The 21,900-nt window shown below is 40.8% G+C and overlaps 1 protein-coding gene across 4 annotated transcripts; it reads left to right on the top strand.

The window, feature by feature from the left end:
- The first annotated feature begins 9,210 nt into the window (after positions 1–9,210).
- On the top strand, positions 9,211–19,556 carry LOC110523193 (vasculin). 4 transcript variants are annotated; one of them, XM_021601670.3, is made up of 11 exons: positions 9,211–9,622; positions 10,094–10,791; positions 12,486–12,605; positions 12,787–12,910; positions 13,457–13,641; positions 13,969–14,035; positions 14,602–14,789; positions 15,038–15,196; positions 15,493–15,656; positions 16,963–17,065; positions 19,049–19,556. In XM_021601670.3, exons 3-11 carry the CDS (start codon positions 12,543–12,545, stop codon positions 19,202–19,204), a joined length of 1,209 nt encoding a protein of 402 aa, XP_021457345.3. In that variant the 5' UTR covers positions 9,211–9,622; positions 10,094–10,791; positions 12,486–12,542; the 3' UTR covers positions 19,205–19,556. The 4 variants fall into 4 exon arrangements, with proteins under 4 accessions (XP_021457345.3, XP_021457343.3, XP_021457344.3 ...); XM_021601668.3 differs by having other exon boundaries at positions 15,469–15,656; XM_021601669.3 differs by lacking the exon at positions 10,094–10,791 and having other exon boundaries at positions 9,270–9,622; positions 15,469–15,656.
- The last annotated feature ends 2,344 nt before the right edge of the window (positions 19,557–21,900 follow it).

Genomic DNA, 21,900 nt, shown 5'->3' with positions numbered 1-21,900 from the left:
TGTGTTTACCACAGGCATTTATCCAAAAACCCTATAAAAACTACATTTGTATTTATTATGGATCCCCATTAGCTGCCAAGGCAGCAGCTCCTCTTCCTGGGGTCCAGCAACATTAAGACAGTTTATACAAAATTAAAAACATTACAATACATTCACAGATTTCACAACACACTGTGTGCCCTCAGGCCCCTACTCCACCACTACCACATATCTACAGTACTAAATCCATGTGTATGTGTGTGTATACTGCGTATGTTATTGTGTGTGTGTGTGTGTTTGCATGTGTTTGTGCCTATGTTTGTGTTGCTTCACAGTCCCCGCTGTTCCTAATTTTACTGCTGCATCAGTTACTTGATGTGGAATAGAGTTCCATGTAGTCATTGCTCTATGTAGTACTGTGTGCCTCCCATTGTCTGTTCTGGACTTGGGGACTGTGAAGAGACTTCTTGTTTAATGTTTTGTGGGGTATGCATGGGTGTCCGAACTGTGTGCCAGTAGTTCAAACAGACAGCTCAGTGCATTCAACATGTCACAAATACAGGTAGTGATGATATCAATCTCTCCTCCACTTTGAGCCAGGAGAGGTTGACATGCATATTATTAATGTTATCTCTATGTGTACATTCAAGGGCCATTCATGGCACCTGACCACACGACTGTAGTGTGTAGTAGTCCAGGTGCAACAACTAGGGCCTGTAGGACCTGCCTTTTTGATAGTGCTGTTAAGAGGGTAGAGCCGTGCTTCATTATGAACAGACTTCTCCCCATCTTATCTACTGTTGTATCAATATGATTTGAACATGACAGTTTACAATCCAGGGTTACTTACGCCAAGCAGTTTAGTCACCTGAACTTTCTCAATTTCCACATTATTTATTACAAGATTTAGTTGAGGTTTAGGGTTTAGTGAGTGTTTTGTCCCAAATACAATGCTTTTAGTTTTATTCCTAAATATTTTGAACTTATTCCTTGCCACCCATTCTGAAACTAACTACAGCTCTTTGTTAAGTGTAGCAGTCATATTTCAGTCGCTGTAGTAGCTGACGTGTATAGTGTTGAGTCACCCTGGGGCGGCAGGGTAGCCTAGTGGTTAGAGCGTTGGACGGTTGCGTTGGAAGGTTGCAAGTTCAAACCCCTGAGCTGACAAGGTACAAATCTGTCGTTCTGCCCCTGAACAGGCAGTTAACCCACTGTTCCTAGGCCGTCATTGAAAATAAGAATTTGTTCTTAACTGACTTGCCTAGTAAAATATAAATAAAAAATAAAAAAAAATACATAGACGCAATGGCTTTACTCATAGCCAGCGTTATGTCGTTAGTAAAGATTGAAAAAAGTAAGGGGCCTAGACTGCTGCCCTGGGAAATTCCTGATTCTACCTGGATTATATTGGAGAGGCTTCCATTAAAGAACACCCTCTGTGTTCTGTTAGACAGGTAACTCTTTATCCACAATATAGCAGAGGGTATAAAGCCATAACACACGTTTTTCCAGCAGCATACTTTGATTGATAATGTCAAAAGCCGCACTGAAGTCTTAACAAAACAGCCCCCACAGTCTTTTTATCATCAATTTCTCTCAGTCAATCATCAGTCATTTTTGTACATGCTGTGCTTGTTGAATGTCCTTCCCTATAAGAGTGCTGAAAGTCTGTTGTCAATTCGTTTACTGTAAAAATAGCATTGTATCTGGTCAAACACAATTTTTTCCAGAAGTTTACTAAGGGTTGATAACAGGCTGATAGGTAAACAATTCTGCCCCTGAACAACCCACTGTTCCTAGGCTGTAATTGAAAATAAAAAATAGTTTCTTAACTGACTTGCCTAGTTAAATAAAGGTTTAAAAAAATTAAAAGGGCGCTTTACTATTCTTGGGTAGCGGAATGACTTTAGCTTTCCTCCAGGCCTGAGGGCACACACTTTCTAGTTGGCTTATGTTGATGATGTGGCCATAGCGTCTGCTATTATCCTCAGTAATTTTCCATCCAGATTGTCAGACCCAGGTGGCTTGTCATTGTTGATAGACAACAATACTTTGTTCACCTCTTCCACACTGACTTTACGGAATTCAAAAGTACAATTCTTGTCTTTCATAATTTGGTCCGATATACTTGGATGTGGAGTTTCAGCGTTTGTTGCTGGCATGTCATCCCTAAGTTTGCTTATCTTGCCAATGAAAAGGTCATTAAAGTAGTTTGCGATATCAGTTGGCTTTGTGATGAATTAGCCATCTGATTCAATGAATGATGGAGCCGAGTTGCCTTTTTTCCCCAAAATGTAATTTTAAGGTACCCCAAAGCTTTTTACTATTATTCTTCATATAATTTATCTTTGTTTCATAGTGTAGTTTATTTTTATTTAGTTTAGTCACATGATTTCTTAATTTGCAGTAAGTTTGCCAATCAGTTGGGCTGCCAGACTTATTTGCCATACCTTTTGCCTCATCCCTCTCAACCGTACCATTTTTCAATTCCTCATCATTCCAAGGGGATTTAACAGCTGTTACAGTCATTTTGTTAATGGGTGCGTGCTTATTAGTAACTGGAATGAGCAATTTCATAAATGTGTCAAGTGCAGCGTCTGGTTGCTCCTCATTACACACCACAGACCAGCAAATATTGTTTTACATCATCAACATATGAATCACTACAAAACTTATTGTATGACCTCTTCTACACTGTATTAGGCCCAGCCTTCGGAATGTTGCTTTTCCTACATATGGCTACTATATTGTGATCACTGCATCATATAGATTTGGATTAAGCTTTACAGCAAATTTCTGCAGCATTGGTAAAGATCTGATCAATACATGTTGATGATTTTATTCCTGTGCAGTTTGTAAATACCCTGGTATGTTGACTGACAACCTGAACCAGGTTGCAGGAACTGGTTACAGTTTTATTTTTGAGTGGGCAGCTTGATGATAGCCAGTCAATATTTAAATCACCCAGAAAATATACCTCTCTGTTGATATCGCATACATTATCAAGCATTTCACACATATTATCCAGTTACTGACTGTTAGCACTTGGTGGTCTATAGCAGCTTCCCACAAGGGATTTAGGTGAGGCAGATCAAATCAAAGTTTATGATGAACCTGTAGCCATATTACTTCTACAGTATTTAACATTAGATCGTCTCTAAGCTTTACAGGAATGTGGTTCTGAATATAGACCGCAACACTGCCCGTGTCGGCATTTCTGTCTTTTCGGTAGATGTTTTAACCATGTATTGCTACCACTGAATCGTCAAAGGTATTATCTAAGTGAGTTTCAGAGATAGTCAGAATATGACTGTCATCTGTTACAAGCTAGTTATTGACTTCATGGACCTTGTTTCTCAGGCTGCATATGTTAATATGGGCTATTTTTAGCACTTTTTTCTGGGTTGCTTGATTGTTTTTAATGCTTTACTGGGAAGCTTATCTTAAGTAGACTTGCCCATGCTATTTATATTGGAGCTGATAGTGCAGGGTGAGCTGCACAAAGTGGTCTTCCTACTAGGGCACACCGCCTCAGTGCTAACAGTGTAACTGGTTCACAGGCTCATGATTACTGCATAGCTGTAGTATAATCCGAGGTATTCGTTGCAATTAGGGTCACAAAAGTTAAGTTACTTATGTTGTGTTTGCCAATGCCCCTAGGATACGGTACATTTGATGCAGCATTATGACAACTCATTGTCACAATGGTAGGAATTAACTGAGCTGGTCTTGGACAACTGAAAAGTAATTGTTTCAACGCAGACTTGAAGTGCGTGGACAGAGTCCAGGAGCCAAGATGATTTGGATGGACGCCGTCATTCCTGTAGAGTACTTACTGTTTTCAGGTGTCAAAGTAATCTATTAAAGTAACTCCAGCAGAGCTACAGTAATATTTTAGACAGATTTGTAATGCCAGCAGTCTGCTGAATCTTTCACACCCGCGGCCCAATGATGGTACTGGACCTGAAATGATTGGCTGTTTTTTGGAGTCTTTTAATGCTTTTTAATGCTGCCAACATACTGACCCAACTCCAGCCACTTTAATAATGGAAGAATCTTGCCATCTTGATGTAATGTATCACTAGCCACTTTAAACAATGCCACTTTTCTATGTTTACATACCCTACATTACTCATCTCATATGTATATACTGTACTCTATACCATCCACTGCATCTTGCCTATACCGCACGGCCGTCGCTCATATATTTATATGTACATATTCTTATTCCTTTACACTTGTGTGTATTAGGTAGTTGTTGTGAAATTGTTAGATTACTTGTTAGATATTACTGCATGGTCGGAACTAGAAGCACAAGCATTTCGCTACATTCGCATTAACATCTGCTAACAATGTGTATTTGAGAGGGCATGAACAGCAACGACAAAGTGCCCTTCAAATCAAATTGTATTTGTCACATACACATGGTTAGCAGAACTTAATAAATAATATGAGTTATTTATTGTGTAGGCTGCTATCCTACTTGAACTAAAATCATGGGAGGGGGAAAAAATAGCCACATTAGCTACCATTGAGTATTTCAAGTTTAAGGCACACCGCTGTACCCCAGGCATTGTTTCCAGAAAACAGGATCCCCCACTATAGTGAATTGGAAAACGGTGATCTTCGTGGTCAATATCCGTGGATATAAAAAAACATTTGAACACAATTATGGTACCAATAATGGCTTTTATTTCACCAGATGTATATCCTCGAACCGATTACTTTAAAATCACACACAGATTAAGTTAAAAGGATAATTTAGTTGCTCATGACAGCCTGCAGTACCTCAGTCGGCCTTCATCTTGACATACTCCATGAGAGTTGGCAGTACTGAGCTAGCCTACAACGTCACTTCCTGGAGTACCTCAAAGTGCACATGCAATGTTTCCAAAAACTCCTCCACATAGCAAGATGGCGACACGCTGAATTGACACTTCCTGATCAAACGCGCCACTGACCTTAAAAAAAAATATATATATTTTATTAACAACAAATCAATACATAAAGCACATGAGGGAACACAAGCATACATAGATTACAAACAATGGACAATCGAGCTAGGACCTGAAGGACCTTAAGGGACATACATGTACTTACAATTCTAACAGCTTTTTTGTTAGTAGAGCATTTAACCGTCTTAAAATACAGTTCAATTTCTTTTTGTAGGGTACGAAAATGTGGTTTTCTGTTTGTAAATATACATTTGTGTATATGAAATTTGGCCAAAAGAATAATTAAATGAATTACATTTCTATTGTATGTAAAGAATCCAAACAGTGCATCTCTCCACAATAGTATAAAATCTTCATAAACGTGTTCAATTATAAACCTACTGATGTCTTGCCACAGTTTTCTTACATGCATACAATGCCAAAAAAGATGCAACACTGTTTCTGGGTGGTCATTACAAAAGGAGCAATTTGAGTTGATGTTTTCCTTAAACTTCTTCATATAGTGGTTGGCAGGATAATATTTATGAATAATTTTAAAGGAAACTTCCTTAATTTTGCTAACAAGTAGGTATGTGTGTGGCAACATACAAACTTTTTTCCAACAGATATTATCAATAAATCCATTTCAATAAGGCATGACATAAGGTCCATAACATCCTGCTGAAACAAGGTTCATATCGCTCTGTTGTTGAATGGACCAAAGGAGAAACAAATCTTTCCTACTGATGAGTCAACAGGGTCAATAGAAGGTAGGCTCTGAGGGTCAGGTCTTGACATGTTCCTGAATAACATAGCAACACCTGAGGGAATGGCATCTAAAACAATTGCAAAATCTTGTTTTACAGGGACCTTGTAAAGTGATAAGAATTCTTTATAACCGAGTAAAAGACCCTCTGCATTTACCAGTTGGCTCACCAATAGGATATTATTTCGGAACCAATATTCTAAAAACAAATAATTATTTTTATACAATATATCCCGATTATTCCATATATAATATCCGTGTCGAGAAAAATTGTGTTTATAAATTAAGGACCATGACAAGAAAACCTGCCGATAAAAAGCAGAAAGTTTCATTGGAACTTTGTCAATGTTATAATTGCAAAACAACATGAAGTTAAGGCCACCAAAAGAAGAGAAGACATGATGAGGAATACAATTCCAGATAGAAGTGGGTCTTAGGAATTGTTTTATCCAATTGATCTTAAAAGTATTATTTAAAGTAGTAAAGTCCAGAAAATTCAGTCCACCATTCATTACAAAAGTTTTCCTAATGTAATGGGTACAGTTTCTCCACAGAAAGTTGAAAAGCATCTGGTCTATCTCCTTGCTTATTTTACTGTCAAGATATAAAGATAGAGCACCATATGTTAGTCTAGAGATACCTTCAGCCTTGGTTATTCGGACTCTACCTTTTAAAGATAAGTCCCTCTGTAGCCATTGATTTAGCTTCTTCTGTTTTTTTTAATAAGAGGGTTAACATTTAGTAAGCCTCTAGACTTCTGATCCTTTGTAATGGTTATGCCTAAATATGTAAGTTCTTCTTTTACTGGAATACCATAATATGAAGGTGTCACACAATCTTTGACAGCCATGAGTTCACATTTCTTCATGTTAAGATATAGACCAGACGCTTTGGAAAAGGATTGTATCACATCGATCGATATGGGAATTTGGTTAGCGTCTTTCAGAAAAAGTGTAGTATCATTAGCCAGCTGGCTTATAATAATTTCTTTACCAGCTATGGAAATACCTTGTTCAGGACTATTATTTAAAGAATTTGCAAGAAGTTGGGTGATTAATAAAAACAGGTACGGAGAGATAGGACAACCTTGCCTAATTCCTCTCTTTAACTCAAATCTATGTGAGGTGCCATATTTCAATTTGATAGAACTGTTACCATTTGCATAGAGAGTCTTAATAGCCTTACATAAAAAATCCCCAAAGCCAAGTCTCTCAAGGGAGTGGAAGAGAAACTGATGCTCTACTGTGTCAAATGCTTTATAAAAATCTAAAAATAATATGAAGCTATCCTCAGTTATTACGTCTGAGTAGTCAAGTATGTCTAATACTAGTCTGACATTGTTAGAAATGTCTATTCCTCATGAAGCCAGACTGTGATTCATCAATGATTGCATCCAGGACTTCTTTAATTATTTTTGCAATTTTCTTAGTCATTATTAAGAAGACAAATTGGACGCCAGTTATCGATGAGCAGCACTTCTTTTTTGGGCTTAGATATCAGTGTTATTAACCCCTGACTCATTGTAGGAGGGAGAACATTGTTTTTAATACTCTCCAAAAAAGACTTCAAATAGGAAGGGAGCTACTTGTTCAGAAAATAATTTGCAAAATTCTGATGTAATTCCATCAACACCTGGTGATTTATTGTTCTTTAGATGTTTGATAGACTCTATAATCTCTTCAACTTTATTCAACAAGATTCTATATCACTGATAGAGTGAATATTCAGTTAGTTAAAAAAACATATTTGTGGATTCCTGACAGTACGTAGAGCTATACAATTTTCTGTAAAAATTGCTACAGTATTTAGCGATTAATTTTTGGTAATCTGTAATAACGCCATCAATGTTTAACTTATGGATAGTGTTATTTTTAGAGTGAAATTTCTCAAGTCTAAAGAAATAGGATGAATTCTGTTCTCGCTCCTCAATCAATTTTTTCCGAGATCTAATAAAGGTGCCTTCTGCTTTTAATTTATATATATTATCCAGTTTATTTTGTAACTCAATTAGTTCCATCTTCTCCTCCCCCGAGAGGTCGACTGGGGACCTCTGAGAAAGGGAAGTTTTCTTAATGATCACCTTTTCCTCCTCAGCTCTTCTAGTCTTAGCAAGATTACTACCATATTTTCTAAGGTATTTGGACACCTCAAATTTAAAGAGCTCCCAGTTCTTGCAATAAGATTTTTCTTAACAAGCCCTTTCCCAAAAGTGTGAGAGCAGATCTTTAACCTTAAATTTAACTATATCATTATTTAATAATGAGCTATTTAGCTTCCAGTAGGATGCTCTACCAAGGTTAGTATCCGGGGTAAATATTTTGATATCAATGTAAATAGCCCTATGGTCTGTGAGGGGAGTAGTACAAATATTTGTAGTAACACACTCACTATCAATACATTTGGATATAAGCCAAACATCTATTCTGGATTGTCTGGAACCTGTTTTGTTACTCCAAGTGAATGATCTGTTGGCCGGAAACCTCTCTCTCCATATATCAGTAAGATCAAACTTTTCCATAAAAAGTATTAAACCCAAATTCTGATTGGTTGGCCTACCTGGGGGCCATCTATCAGTTGAATGATCTATTGTAATGTTAAAGTCCCCTCCTATCAATAACAATTTAGATAGCCATTGAAGTATATGTTTCTCTATAGATTCAAGCAACTCATCATTCTCATGTTTGGTGTTGTACCCGTAGAAGTTTACAGTAATGAGCGCACTGTCATTGTAACTGATCACAAGATAAATAAAGTGACCAAAGGGGTCATATTCCGAGTGTAGAATATTACCACCAAAGGTATTTTTCATTGTAGTGACACCAGTGGAGCGTTCAGATCCATGGGAAAGCCAAATATCGTTGCCCCACTGTGACCTCCAGAAGTTGGCATCAGCCGAAATTGAGTGAGCCTCTTGAAAAAAGCAAAAATCTGTTTGAAATTGTTTAGCAAATAAAAATTAGGCCTTGCGCTTCACATTGTGTCGTAACCCCCTAGCATTAAGAGAAACTATAGACAAAGACAAAACAACAAAGATTATATAAAAGTATAAACTGTAGTAGGATGAGTCAAAGACTGTAGGAGCAGTGAACGTAAACGACAAGGAACCGAGATCTGCACCATATAAGTCAATTTAAAGTGAAAATAGCTTATTCCATAACCTTTGAGCTAGACGTTATCTGGCTTTGAAATTCAACTCAACTGAAAATTATGTTCAAGACCAAACCAAGGGTTCTTGTAGTAAGAGAGACTAAAAACCCTCTTTAGTGTAATCAGGAACTATTCTGAGAAATAAAACAACAAATAATAATTTAAATAAAAGGGTACCTACTATTTTAAGTGCATATGAAAACTGATCATAAAATAATTGCAGCCTTTCCCTCATTTCGTGCTATCTTGATCGTTGGCCACAACTTGTTCCTTTTTTCTATGTCCTCCGGGCTGAGATGCTCGGCGAAACGCGCCACTGACCATTCTCATAGGAGACAATGTGGTGACGTCATCGATGACGTCGTTCATATTTTTTTACAGTCTATGGCAGCGCCACATACGTGGGAAAAAAGGGGGGCGGGGGGTTATTCACTTTGGCCAACGAGATTCTCGCGAAACATTGCTGTATCAGCGCCATTTTGGGAAGGAGACAGGCAAAAGCGGCAAAAATTAAAAAATAAGCGAGGAATTTGCAAACACTTAAACAAGTTAATGAGATGGTCAGTGTGATACGGTTTATACATACATATCAGCGTCTTAACTTAGTCTTACGAAACAACAAAAAAAGCGAATGACAACTGCTTAAGGGGGCACGAGCGAGTAAGCTGTGACAGACTGATTCTGCAAGCTAACGACGCTAGCCAACATCAGCTTGTGTTGAACCGCATGAAGGAGTCACTATCTGCAATGTAGCTAACTAACGAAGTTTTCGGAAGAGCTTTGGCATCATTGAAAGGTAAGTATTGCGGAATGGCTCACTGAACGTATCAATAACAGGGAGTAGCATTAGCTTGTTTGGCTAGCTACCTGGTCAAGTAGCTGAGTTAGCTAACTGACATTCAAGAGTTGAGTGAGCTAGCTAACGTTAGCTAGTAACATCAGCTAACTTGTGTACGTTAGCTGGTGTTTAAAATGTAACGTTATTGATCGTAGAGTGAACAGCCATGTGACCTATATCGCAAATTTAGCACAGGCTATAGTCAAATACTTTTAACTAACCCTTAGGTTTCCCTTTTTCTGCGCTATTAGTCTATTCAATATAATGCCAACTAGGTAATATTACGCTAGCTGTAACTGTCAAAGGTACAGCTAACGTGACTTTCTAGCCTGCTAACTTTTGCCCTTAACTAGCAATCAGCCTTATGTATCGTTTAACGCAAGTCTTAGCGAACTATACTGCTATCATTCTTTCTCTTTTGGAATACAGGTGAACACTGAACAGCCTCACGTTATAGGATATCCCAATCATCAAGGAAGAGAGACGTGACTTGCTACTATTGGCTCAACGTCCGAGTTGCACTGAATGGGATAAATCAGCATCTGAACATGTGGACTGGTTTTGTGGAATTACAGAAGAACTATTTAATTTAGCATTTTATTTGAGACTTTGATATGTGTGTGGACTTACATCCTGCACTGACCAGCTTTAGTCTCCTCTTCCAAGTTTTCCAAATGTTTCTCAAAAAATGAATCATTTTTGAAAGCTGTAGTTATTATTAGCTAGCTAACTTTATTTTTGGCAACATGTGATCACACTAACATTGTATCGCCTGATTTGAACAAATATGAGTTAATGGTAACTGGGCAGTTAAAACCCCTACAAAATCACTGAATCCTTCCTAAGGTGATCGTAGCAAATCCACCCCAAATGTCTCTTTTGTAAAGTCGGGTGAGAACTTCGTTGGATTTCCTTCAACATCTCTAAAGGATTTAATCATTCTGGGAACTGGAATTACGTGGCAAAAATGGAAAGTTAGTTGGGATTATCAACGTCAACATTTTGTAATTGACCTGCACGATACATGTGGGGAGCAGATTAACTGGATAACTGACTGAGAACAAAAACACTAGGAGAATTTTGGGATTACAGCACAGGAGACGCCTCTGCTCAGTCCTCCGTAGCTGGTTTGTATGACTTTGAATTTATTGCACCCAAATGTTTTGCAACAACAAGGATGACTTGATATTTGCATTGTTATACATCAAGCCATTGTAGTAAGCAATGTTGATATTTTTTCCCCCTCTTTCGTCACCTATCCAGCAACATGTACAATTAGTATTGTTCGACCTCAAAAATGTTTGGCTTGTGAGCTACTCGGCAATTGGAAACCGATCTGCAATGCTCACATAGGTCTGTAGTGAGAGAAACAAAAGGCTGCTGGTTATCTTGATTCTGACCTCTTGTTATCTCACTAGACGGTCATGTTAATAGTTCAAACACTGTCTGGCTGTTGAAATCAAATGCGACGGCAGACTTCCCAGTGTTTTGATTTTAAAGAGATTAAAACGCCTCCCAGTTGGAAGCAGTTAATGAATATTCCATAGAGGTCCCTAAGCAGTTAATAATCTTACATAGAGGTCCCTTCTATGCTTTGGTCTCTTGTCACAATGATTATGTTGCTCTGTGTGGCATTCTGGTCCACTGAGATAATGAAAGGCTCTGACATATTTGAACAAAGCGTTGTTTGCCAATAGCAGGATGCATATCATATAGTAGACACGCATACCCAGAGAAATATAGTGCAAGGTTCTTTCTCACACAACGTTCATGATTCATGAATTGTCATTTTGACAGCCAGTAGTACAAACCATGCTTCCTTTTGTAGTATTTGATGTTTCCATTCACAACTGTATTTGGGAGACTACTAACTGATGACCAACCCCGAGAGAACCACTTTGTTATCCTCCATTTTCTAGTTTTCCAGAAATCCTATCCAGGTGGGTATAATTTGTGGAACATTCCAACAGGAATCTGTTCCAAACACTTAGTAAATAACAAGGTTGCCAACAAACAACACATACAAAGTCGTATAGCGGCAGAAAAAGATAACTGGTAGAGAGTGGGCTATTTAATTACGTTTTTACTCACCACGTTTATTCTGAAAAATGTCTGTCACTCTGGTAGCCTGTGGACAAACATAAAAAAATAAGCTACGTGGTGAGTTGATGCCTATTCTGTAGCTAGTAAGCTAGGTGAATTGATCAGGCTACTTTCTATGCGTTGTTTGTTGACAACCTTGTACTTCTCTACGTTTTTGTAACAGATTCCTGTTGGAACATTCCACAAATTATACACACTCATCCTATCCTGGTTGGAGGTTTATACATTTCCTCCTTATTCCCTCATTGCGGGAATCTTCCAACTGTGATTTTGGGAAAGCCAGGGACTTTATTGAAATAATTTTGCAACCCTAGATGTGACACTCATGGTCCTTCTGAGCTCCATCAGTCGGGCCCTGTAATGGTGAATAGCTCTGTTGCATCAGCTTAAACTTCCATTGGACTCTGTTTCATGTCACGCAAGGGTTGCATGCCACTCACTGCCGCATGAATGTTATCTCTGCTGTCTGCTACACCTAATGGGAAGCTAAAGGGACTGGAAAAGGAACAACTCCATTCAGTCCCTTGCATTGTATCAGTTGGTTGGTAGGGTGCCACTTGAAAGTGAATTCAATTGAGAAGTCATTGGGCTTAATGCCCATAAACACACTGCCATAAATCCTGGAGTTGGCTCAGTTACTACAGTCTCTCTCTCTAAAACTCCACAGTGCCTCTTTCTCACTGTCTCTCTCTATCTCTCCTCTATCTCTCTTATTCAGGGGCTGGAGAAACGATGTGTTGATGTCTTGCCCACCTCACTGGAGACGCAAACCTAAATGGCGCAGCATGACTTCACTCCAGCCTGGCTTAACTTTCCCACAGCACCCTCATCAGCCAAGGTACCTTTTTGTGTTTGTGGTTTTGTACTTTCCGTGTGTTTGTGTGTATCCCATGTCCGGTGTGGGTATGTGCACAAGAAGAAACACACGTCTTCTGTTCATGTCAGATGCACACCGTACATAACGTGATGGTTGTTGTCCGGAGGAGTCGTTAGCCTGACAGTCTGTCCATTTGTGTTAGCCCTCTCAGGTCTGTGACAAGTCTTTCCAGTCTCCTGCCAAATGTCTGGACAACCACGGGGATGTGAGTCGCAGACGCCACAACTCATCAGACGACTCAGAGCCTGTCAACGGACGCACTGGGGGTATGGAACTGGGTTAGAACGTCTGTTAGCGAGAATGAATCAACCAAGAGCTGGTTTCACTCTGTGTCTCTGTTAACCACTTGCTTGTCTGGCTGTCTACCCATCTAACAAGCTAGCCATCCATGTGTCGGCCTCTGTGCGATAGAGGGACACTATACCAGGGATAATCAACTAGATTCAGAGGAACAAATGTAAAAAAAAAACACACAAAAAACAGCTTGAGTGGGTGGTCAGGGGGCCGGAACATAATTCTAAATCATTTGTAGACTAAGTTGACCGCAAGTAGCCAAACAGATCAAATATTTGACTAAAACATAATCATTTCAAATCTTGCTTCCATTTGTATACAATTACACATCTCTCTATTATGCATGGGAATACTTTGGATAATATTCCCTGAATTAAAATCACTTGGAGCTGATTTGTGTCTCGTCCAACAACAAAATATATTTTTTTGCTCAACTTAGGGGGCCAAATCAAATCGCTGCCAGTTGGGGAACCCTGCTCTATATACTCTTTGGTAAAGTCAAGTTGTATGTTTCACAGGAATCTTCTCTAGGAAGGAGGGTAACGGATGGGGGGTCCGGAACGGCAGCGAGGGCTCCAGCTCACGCCCTCCCCTCCAGCGTGGCGGACCTTCTCCTCGCTCCAAGAGCAAAGGCCTGTCCGAGGGCCAGCAAGGCCACAGGGACGATGGGGACAGACGCAAACAGTTTGAAGCTGAAGACTTTGTGAGTGGTGTAGTGAGGAAGCCCAATGACCCACCCTACTAAATAGTCCAATCCAAAAAAACTGTTTGAAGTTATCACCCAATCTCACGCAAATATTGCCCAAGCCATTACATATTGGTTTGGCTCTCCCAACTCCTCTTTAGGAAACACTCCTCAATCTGTCTCCCCTAAATTCCTCATCTAGTATTTAACATTATGTTAGTTTCTTCCAAAACACATGGATAGGGAATTTTGTCATATTATTTAAAGAACTTTGTTTTTGCCACGTATCAGATTTATCCTACACAACTTGCTTGTGTTGTAAGATGCCTGCTGTTATTCTTTCAGCCATCACTCCATCCTGATGCGGACCGAGAGGTCAACCGTGACAAAGCTGTTGCCACTGGAGTATGGGGTGAGCTCCCAATCTGTTCTCTCTCTATCCCCAACCTGATTTGACTTTGATGCAGTTGTCTCCTTTGGTTGCCCATTTGGACAAAATAGGATAATACATATTTAAAGCTAAAATATGTAACTTTTTGTGCAACGCTGACCAAATTCACAGAGAAATGTGAGTTATAGCTCTGTCATTCTCATTGAAAGCAAGTCTAAGAAGCAGTAGATATGTTCTATGTGAGCAATTTCTATGCTTTCTGTTCTTAAGTTCTGTTTTTGTATATTTTACTTTTGGTTTTGTACACCAGCTGAAAATACAATATTTTCTGTTTTTTAAATGATATTCACAGCAGTTTTTAGAAGGTAAAATGATTCTATAAACTCGACTGCTTGTCTTGTCACACAAACTGAAATTTGGCAAACTATTAGAATTTTAGCAACCGGGACATGGTGGAGCGTTTTTAAAGGCATATTGCAGCTTTAATGAATCTATTACGATAACTACCTTTTTTTTCTCTAGTGAGGCTTTTACATTTTGCAGTAAATTGAAAAGCTGTGGAATTTCGTCCTGCTCTGTCTATTTAGAACACCCACCCAACCCTCAATCCAGGGGCTCGAAAATGATGGTGATCAAGCGCGTCTCCAGGGAGCAGCCCACACCAGCACAGACCTGCACGTCCTCTCCTCAACAACAACAAGCCCCTTCCCGCAACGGCACTGGCCCCTCCCTCTACAAGGGCCCCATCCCCATATCTGTCAGTCTTCCAGTCAAGGTGAGATTGTCGTGGTTGTGGTTTCATTTTCGGTTGGCTTTGTAAAAAGCATATGCACACAGTTTTATAGTATTGATTGAAGAAACAAATTAACCAATGATTGATATGTTTTTATTTTTTAAATAAATTAATGGTTGATATTTGGTTTGGTGTCTATTGACTGATTTATTGATTGATATAGGCTAGAGGGAAGGAATGATCGTTAGGAATGTACATTGGAATGATTGACTAATTGCTGTGTTTCCCAGGCGAGTCGCTCCAGCTCGTCGTCTCCGGTGGACAAGGGCAGTCAGCCGCGGCTCATGATGCGTCTGACACGCATGACACGCTCAGACCGCAAGAGCACCTTCCTCAAAGCCCTCAAAAAAGACATGGTGGACGAGGAGGACCTCTATCACCACTGCAAGGTGTGTGTCACCCAAAGAGAGCCCTCAAGAAATGTACAGAGAAGTGTGTTTGAAGGGGTATCAGTCACTGACATCACTTTGAATGGCCATCATAGAAAGAAGTGGCTGTTGTAACACCCTTAAACTCCCGTCATAACGTCGTCTTTCTTTCCTTTACACCTTCATGATGACAGACGTTCGCCTGCCCATCATCCTATCGTGTTTAAATAGTTATTTTAGTGAGAAGTTGTGTGATGTGACACAGCCTTGACCTTCGCTCTCTCACCCCTCAGCATGACGATGGTTTCCATCCGCAGAACTGCAACGTGGGCTGCGGGGACGAGAACCGCAACCGTTGTGAGCGAAGTTTCTCGCAGGAGAACGGCAACATGACCACACTAACAATGAGGCAGCAAGTGCTGCGCTCCTCCACCTTCCCCCAGCAGGAGGTGCTATCCAGCTCTTTGGAGGCAGAGCACAGGTAAACACTGGACCGTTCTGACAACAGTTGGGTTAGTGCTATCCAAATTCCTTGGGACGTCCCTACCCTAAACCTTAACCCTAATCATTTTAAATTTCAACTGCCATAAGGTGATGTCAGAGTTGGATGTCCAAACGTTTGTGGATCTGAAGCAAGCAGATGTTATTAAAGGGATACTTCACTTAAATTACAAAATGGCATTTTGGTTTCCATACCATGTAAGCAGTCTATGGCCAATGTATGACGGCAATCCAAGCTTTGGTTTAGTTTTTGTCTTTAACAATTTGGTTTTAACATTTTGTGGTCATGGGACCGGTATTAGCATTTTGTCTCATAGATTTTGATGCTCAATTAAGTAACTTACTACACACATCACAGGTTTCCGGTCCCTTCATATCTGCAAATACTGAAGTGGTCGGAGCTAGTAGGCAGGGCCTAAGATGTCTATTTCACCAGCCACGTTGGAGGGTGGTCAGGGCTCCACAGTGCCAGCATTTCACTCGCATTTGTGAATACAAATAGTGAAGTAAAACAAATGCTGCAGTAGCTGTTTTCAAAGTATTTCTGCCATTTTGTTTCAAACCTGGTAAATGAATCACACAATAGAACTATGAATCCTATAGCCTATCCCACCTCACGCAGAAACACTGGCCTGTACGCACGTGAAGTGCTGAGCAAAGATACATTTTTAGAAGCGCTGTGCACAGGCATAAGTTGGTCTAATTTACTTGAAATGTAAGTTTATTGAGACTGTCCTTGTTTCTTGGCTATTTAAATGGTTTTGTTCACAAGCCAGGTTGTTTTTACAATGTTTGCGTTTCTGCTGTTAGGGAAGAGAAGACAACGTGGCTACTAGTCACACTCTCAAGCTCAGGCACGAGTCGTGTTTTCACAGTAACCTCACGCCCTTGAAGGGGCAGGTGAAAATGTTTCATCATTTTGGTTAAAAGAAAATGAATTGAAATTAAACAATATACCACATTACTTCTTATAGTAGTAATACATTTAGTTTTTTTGTAAAATTACAAAGCATGCTTATGTCTTTTCTGTTTTGTTGGTGTAATTCTGGCACAACATCAAACATTTGGCTAGTCAAATATCTTGAGTGGCTGGTAGATTTTAGAAAATGTCCTTCCACAGTGGCTGGTAGACAAAAGTTTTAGGCCCTGTTAGTAGGATTGTTTTGGAGGCGCAACCGAGTAAGTGGGTGTGGTAAAGTGTGCTTCCCTTTTGTCTGGCTCATAATTGTAGAGGCACAATTGATAGAAAATAGAAATCCTAAAAGTGAATTTTCTTCCCTCCCCAGGTTATTGAAAGAAATGGGTTGGCAGGAGGAGAGTGAGAATGACGAGACGTGTGCCCCTCTGACGGAGGATGAGATGAGGGAGTTCCAGGCCATCAGTGAACAGGTAGTTAGTTACTCCTCCATCCGTTCATACTGCAGTATTCTCCACCCCCTCCCTTAGAGCAGTGTTCTGTTACTACACTTTTTTGTTCCAGTCTGTCATAAAACACTCATTACTCTGTCACATTTGAAGTGCCCTTGTCAAACAAATCATTATAGTTTACAATAACCATACATTCAGTTGAAGTTGGAAGTTTACATACACTATAGCCAAATACATTTAAACTGTTTTTCACAATTCCTGACATTTAATCCTAATAAATTCCCTGTCTTAGGTCAGTTAGGATCACCACTTTATTTTAAAAATGTGAAATGTCAGAAGTTAATAGTAGAGAATCTCTAATAGTAGAGTGATTTATTTCAGCTTTTATTTCTTTCATCACATTCCCAGTGGGTCAGAAGTTTACATACACTCAATTAGTATTTGGTAGCATTGCCTTTAAGTTGTTTAACTTGGGTCAAACGTTTTGGGTAGTCTTCCACAAGCTTCCCACAATAAGTTGGGTGAATTTTGGCCCATTCCTCCTGACAGAGCTGGTGTAACTGAGTCAGGTTTGTAGGCCTCCTTGCTCGCACACGCTTTTTCAGTTCTGCCCACAAATTTTCTATAGGATTGAGGGCAGGGCTTTGTGATGGCCACTTCAATACCTTGACTTTATTGTCCTTAAGCCATTTTTCTACAACTTTGGAAATATGCTTGGGGTCATTGTCCATTTACGACCAAGCTTCAACTTCCTGATGTCTTGAGATGTTGCTTCAATATATCCACATAATTTTTCTTCCTTGGGAAGCCATCTATTTTGTGACGTGCACCAGTCCCTCCTGCAGCAAAGAACCCCTACAACATGATGCTGCCACCCCGTGCTTCACAGTTGGGATGGTATTCTTCAGCTTACAAGCATCCCCCTTTTCCTCCAAACATAACAATGGTCATTATGGCCAAACAGTTCTATTTTTGTTTCATCATACCAGAGGACATTTCTCCAAAAAGTCCAATCTTTGTCCCCATGTGCTGTTGCAAACCGTAGTCTGGCTTTTTTTATGGTGGTTTTGAAGCAGTGGCTTCTTCCTTGCTGAGCGGCCTTTCAGGTTATGTCGATATAGGACTTTTACTGTGGATATAAATACTTTTGTACCTGTTTCCTCCAGCATCTTCACAAGGTCCTTTGCTGTTGTTCTGGGAGTGATTTGCACTTTTCGCACCAAAGAACGTTTATCTCTAGGAGACCCGAATGGGTCTCCTTCCTGAGCGGTATGACGGCTGCGTGGTCCTATGGGGTTTATACTTGCGTACTATTGTTTGTATAGATGAACGTGGCGTTTGGAAATTGCTCCCAAGGATGAACTAAACTTGTGGAGGTCTACAATTTATTTTCTGAGGTCCTGGCTTATTTCTTTAGATTTTTCCATGATGTCAAGCAAATATGCACTGAGTTTGAAGGTAGGCCTTGAAATACATCCACAGGTACACCTCCAATTGACTTAAATGATGTCAGTTAGCCTATCAGAATCTTCTAAAGCCATTACATAATTTTCTGGAATTTTCCAAGCTGTTTAAAGGCACAGTCAACTTAGTATATGTAAACTTCTGATCCACTGGAATTGTGATATAGTGAGTTATAAGTGAAATAATCTGTCTGTAAACAATTGTTGGAAAAATTACTTGTCATGCACAAAGTAGATGTCCTAACCGACTTGCCAAAACTACAGTTTGTTAACAAGACATTTGTGGAGTGGTTGAAAAACTAGTTTTAATGACGCCAACCAAAATGTATGTAAACTTCCGACTGCCTTTCACGCCTAGTCGCCCACAAGGTCACTAACACCCACACATTGTCACAAACAACCACACCCACACTAACTCACCACCACAACACAAACACCACCACACTCTCACTCCAGCTTTCTGTAGGCTTTGACAGCCATTTTAAGTTCATTGCTTCTGAAATCAGTCCCTCACCCCGCCCAATTGTTTTCTTCCCTCCAGCTGCAGAAGAATGGTCTGAGGAGAAACAGCTTCCTGAAGAACGGCCCTCCCATCGACTCCCTGGCCGTGTGGAAGACCAGCAACCTCCAAATGGCCACCGACACCACGGAGGAGACGGAGACCAGCAGCAGCGACACCTCGGACGACGATGCCTAAAGCAGCCTTCATCAATAACCCTATTCACTGCTACTACACCTAACCCTCTCTCACCAGAGGAAAGAGACATTTACCCCCTGATGCAGAGCGGGCAATTCAGACGTCCTCCCACCATTTCATTTCACAGGCCCCCTTCAAGACATGGACAGATGTTCCGAATGGACTTGAGAAAGAACACTGCTTTATGGCTTTGTAGCAAGGCCCCTATTTGTTGGGGCCGGGGGGGGTGGAGATTTCAATGTTGGACTAAATGTTTGTTCCATCACTGAAAAGATTGATACTATGTACCGTATGATGAATGTGGAAAAAAAGGTCCGTTCTGGAGGCTATTGAATAAAATGATTGCAATTCAGTGTATTTGTCTGATGGAGGTTGTTGAGGTACATGTCATACACCTGTCCTAAGTGTCAAAATACTGTAGGTTACCTACATCCCCATACTGTAGGTAACTGTGAATTTGGAAGTAAAAAGGGTGACATCATGAGCAAAGATGACAAATGACGGGAGAACCTATTGCCACCACATCTTTTTACTTTCAACCACATCCCCTGTTGAACCCAACTATTGACGGCTAAATTCAGATGTTTGGAAGAAATGGCTAGCTCAACCAACCCAACACGCTTTTCGCTCTTACGCCTCATTCACAATTGAATTGTGTGGTCTGTTACATTACGCTGGAAGTGAATTATTTCAATGGTGCACATTCCGCACCGGCGCTGCTTGCATATCATTTTTTTGCAAACAGTCCGTCCAGGGTCTGACAATAGAACAGGAAGTTACCAAACAACCACTGATCATATTTTTATAAGCCCTTTACTGATGTTGGTTGCCAGGAAGAGGCCAAATGTGGGCAGGAAGCCAGCTCTTCTGCATCAGTACTTATAGATCATGTCTACCACAGACCTCACATCCTTATGTTTCACACAGCCAGTAAGGTTTCCTACTAAACCCCTCTCTTCACTAAAAAAAAAAACTATGTCTATAGTTTTCCTTCCCAATTGTTTGTTGTGCTTATTTGCAAGACCAGCACTCAGGCCTTGGAAACCCCATATACCAGGGTTCCCAAATTGGTGTTCTGCAGGCTGAAGCAGGTGATTTTACCCCCCCCCCCCCCCCCCCCCCCCAAGTTCTGAGTAACATTTTTTCATATAAACACTGCTCAAAAAAATTAAGGGAACACTAAAATAACACATCCTAGATCTGAATGAATGAAATATTCTTATTAAATACTTTTTTCTTTACATAGTTGAATGTGCTGACAAAAAAATCACAAAAATTATTAATGGAAATCAAATTTATCAACCCATGGAGGTCTGGATTTGGAGTCACACTCAAAATTAAAGTGGAAAACCACACTACAGGCTGATCCAATGATGTAATGTCCTTAAAACAAGTCAAAATGAGGCTCAGTAGTGTGTGTGGCCTCCACGTGCCTGTGTGACCCCCCTACAACGCCTGGGCATGCTCCTGATGAGGTGGCGGATGGTCTCCTGAGGGATCTCCTCCCAGACCTGGACTAAAGTATCCGCCAACTCCTGGACACTCTGTGGTGCAACGTGGCGTTGGTGGATGGAGCGAGACATGATGTCCCAGATGTGCTCAATTGGATTCAGGTCTGGGGAACGGGCGGGCCAGTCCATAGCATCAATGCCTTCCTCTTGCAGGAACTGCTGACACACTCCAGCCACATAAGGTCTAGCATTGTCTTGCATTAGGAGGAACCCAGGGCCAACCGCACCGGCATATGGTCTCACAAGGGGTCTGAGGATCTCATCTCGGTACCTAATGGCAGTCAGGTTACCTCTGGCGAGCACATGGAGGGCTGTGCGGCCCCCCAAAGAAATGCCACCCTACACCATGACTGACCCACCGCCAAACCGGTCATGCTGGAGGATGTTGCAGGCAACAGAACGTTCTCCACAGCATTCCAGACTCTGTCACGTCTTTCACATGTGTTCAGTGTGAACCTGCTTTCATCTGTGAAGAGAACAGGGCGCCAGTGGCGAATTTGCCAATCTTGGTGTTCTCTGGCAAATACCAAATGTCCTGCACGGTTTTGGGCTGTAAGCACAACCCCCACCTGTGGACGTCGGGCCCTCATACCACCCTCATGGAGTCTGTTTCTGATCGTTTGAGCAGATACATGCACATTTGTGGCCTGCTGGAGGTAATTTTGCAGGGCTCTGGCAGTGCTCCTCCTGCTCCTCCTTGCACAAAGGCAGATGTAGTGGTCCTGCTGCTCGGTTGTTGCCCTCCTACGGCCTCCTCCACGTCTCCTGATGTACTGGCCTGTCTCCTGGTAGCGCCTCCATGCTCTGGACACTACGCTGACAGACACAGCAAACCTTCTTGCCACAGCTCGCATTGATGTGCCATCCTGGATGAGCTGCACTACCTGAGCCACTTGTGTGGGTTGTAGATTCCGTCTCATGCTACCACTAGAGTGAAATCACCGCCAGCATTCAAAAGTGACCAAAACATCAGCCAGGAAGCATAGGAACTGAGAAGTGGTCTGTGGTCACCACCTGCAGAACCACTCCTCTATTGGGGGTGTCTTGCTAATTGCCTATAATTTCCACCTGTTGTCTATTCCATTTGCACAACAGCATGTGCAATTTATTGTCAATCAGTGTTGCTTCCTAAGTGGACAGTTTGATTTCACAGAAGTGTGACGGGCTTGGAGTTACATTGTGTTG

Source organism: Oncorhynchus mykiss, chromosome 5 (assembly GCF_057628025.1).
Source record: "Oncorhynchus mykiss isolate SJ-2025 chromosome 5, ASM5762802v1, whole genome shotgun sequence".
NCBI classification, from domain to species: domain Eukaryota; kingdom Metazoa; phylum Chordata; class Actinopteri; order Salmoniformes; family Salmonidae; genus Oncorhynchus; species Oncorhynchus mykiss.
This window is presented reverse-complemented; position numbering and strand designations above follow the sequence as displayed.

Excerpts from the sequence above, each read along its gene's own strand:
- LOC110523193 (XM_021601668.3), top strand. The coding sequence starts at position 12,543 with ATGGCGCAGCATGACTTCACTCCAGCCTGGCTTAACTTTCCCACAGCA. Across the intron at positions 12,606-12,786 it reads CAGCACCCTCATCAGCCAAG|CCCTCTCAGGTCTGTGACAA; the intron begins GTACCTTTTTGT and ends CATTTGTGTTAG. Across the intron at positions 15,197-15,468 it reads ACCTCTATCACCACTGCAAG|CATGACGATGGTTTCCATCC; the intron begins GTGTGTGTCACC and ends CTCACCCCTCAG.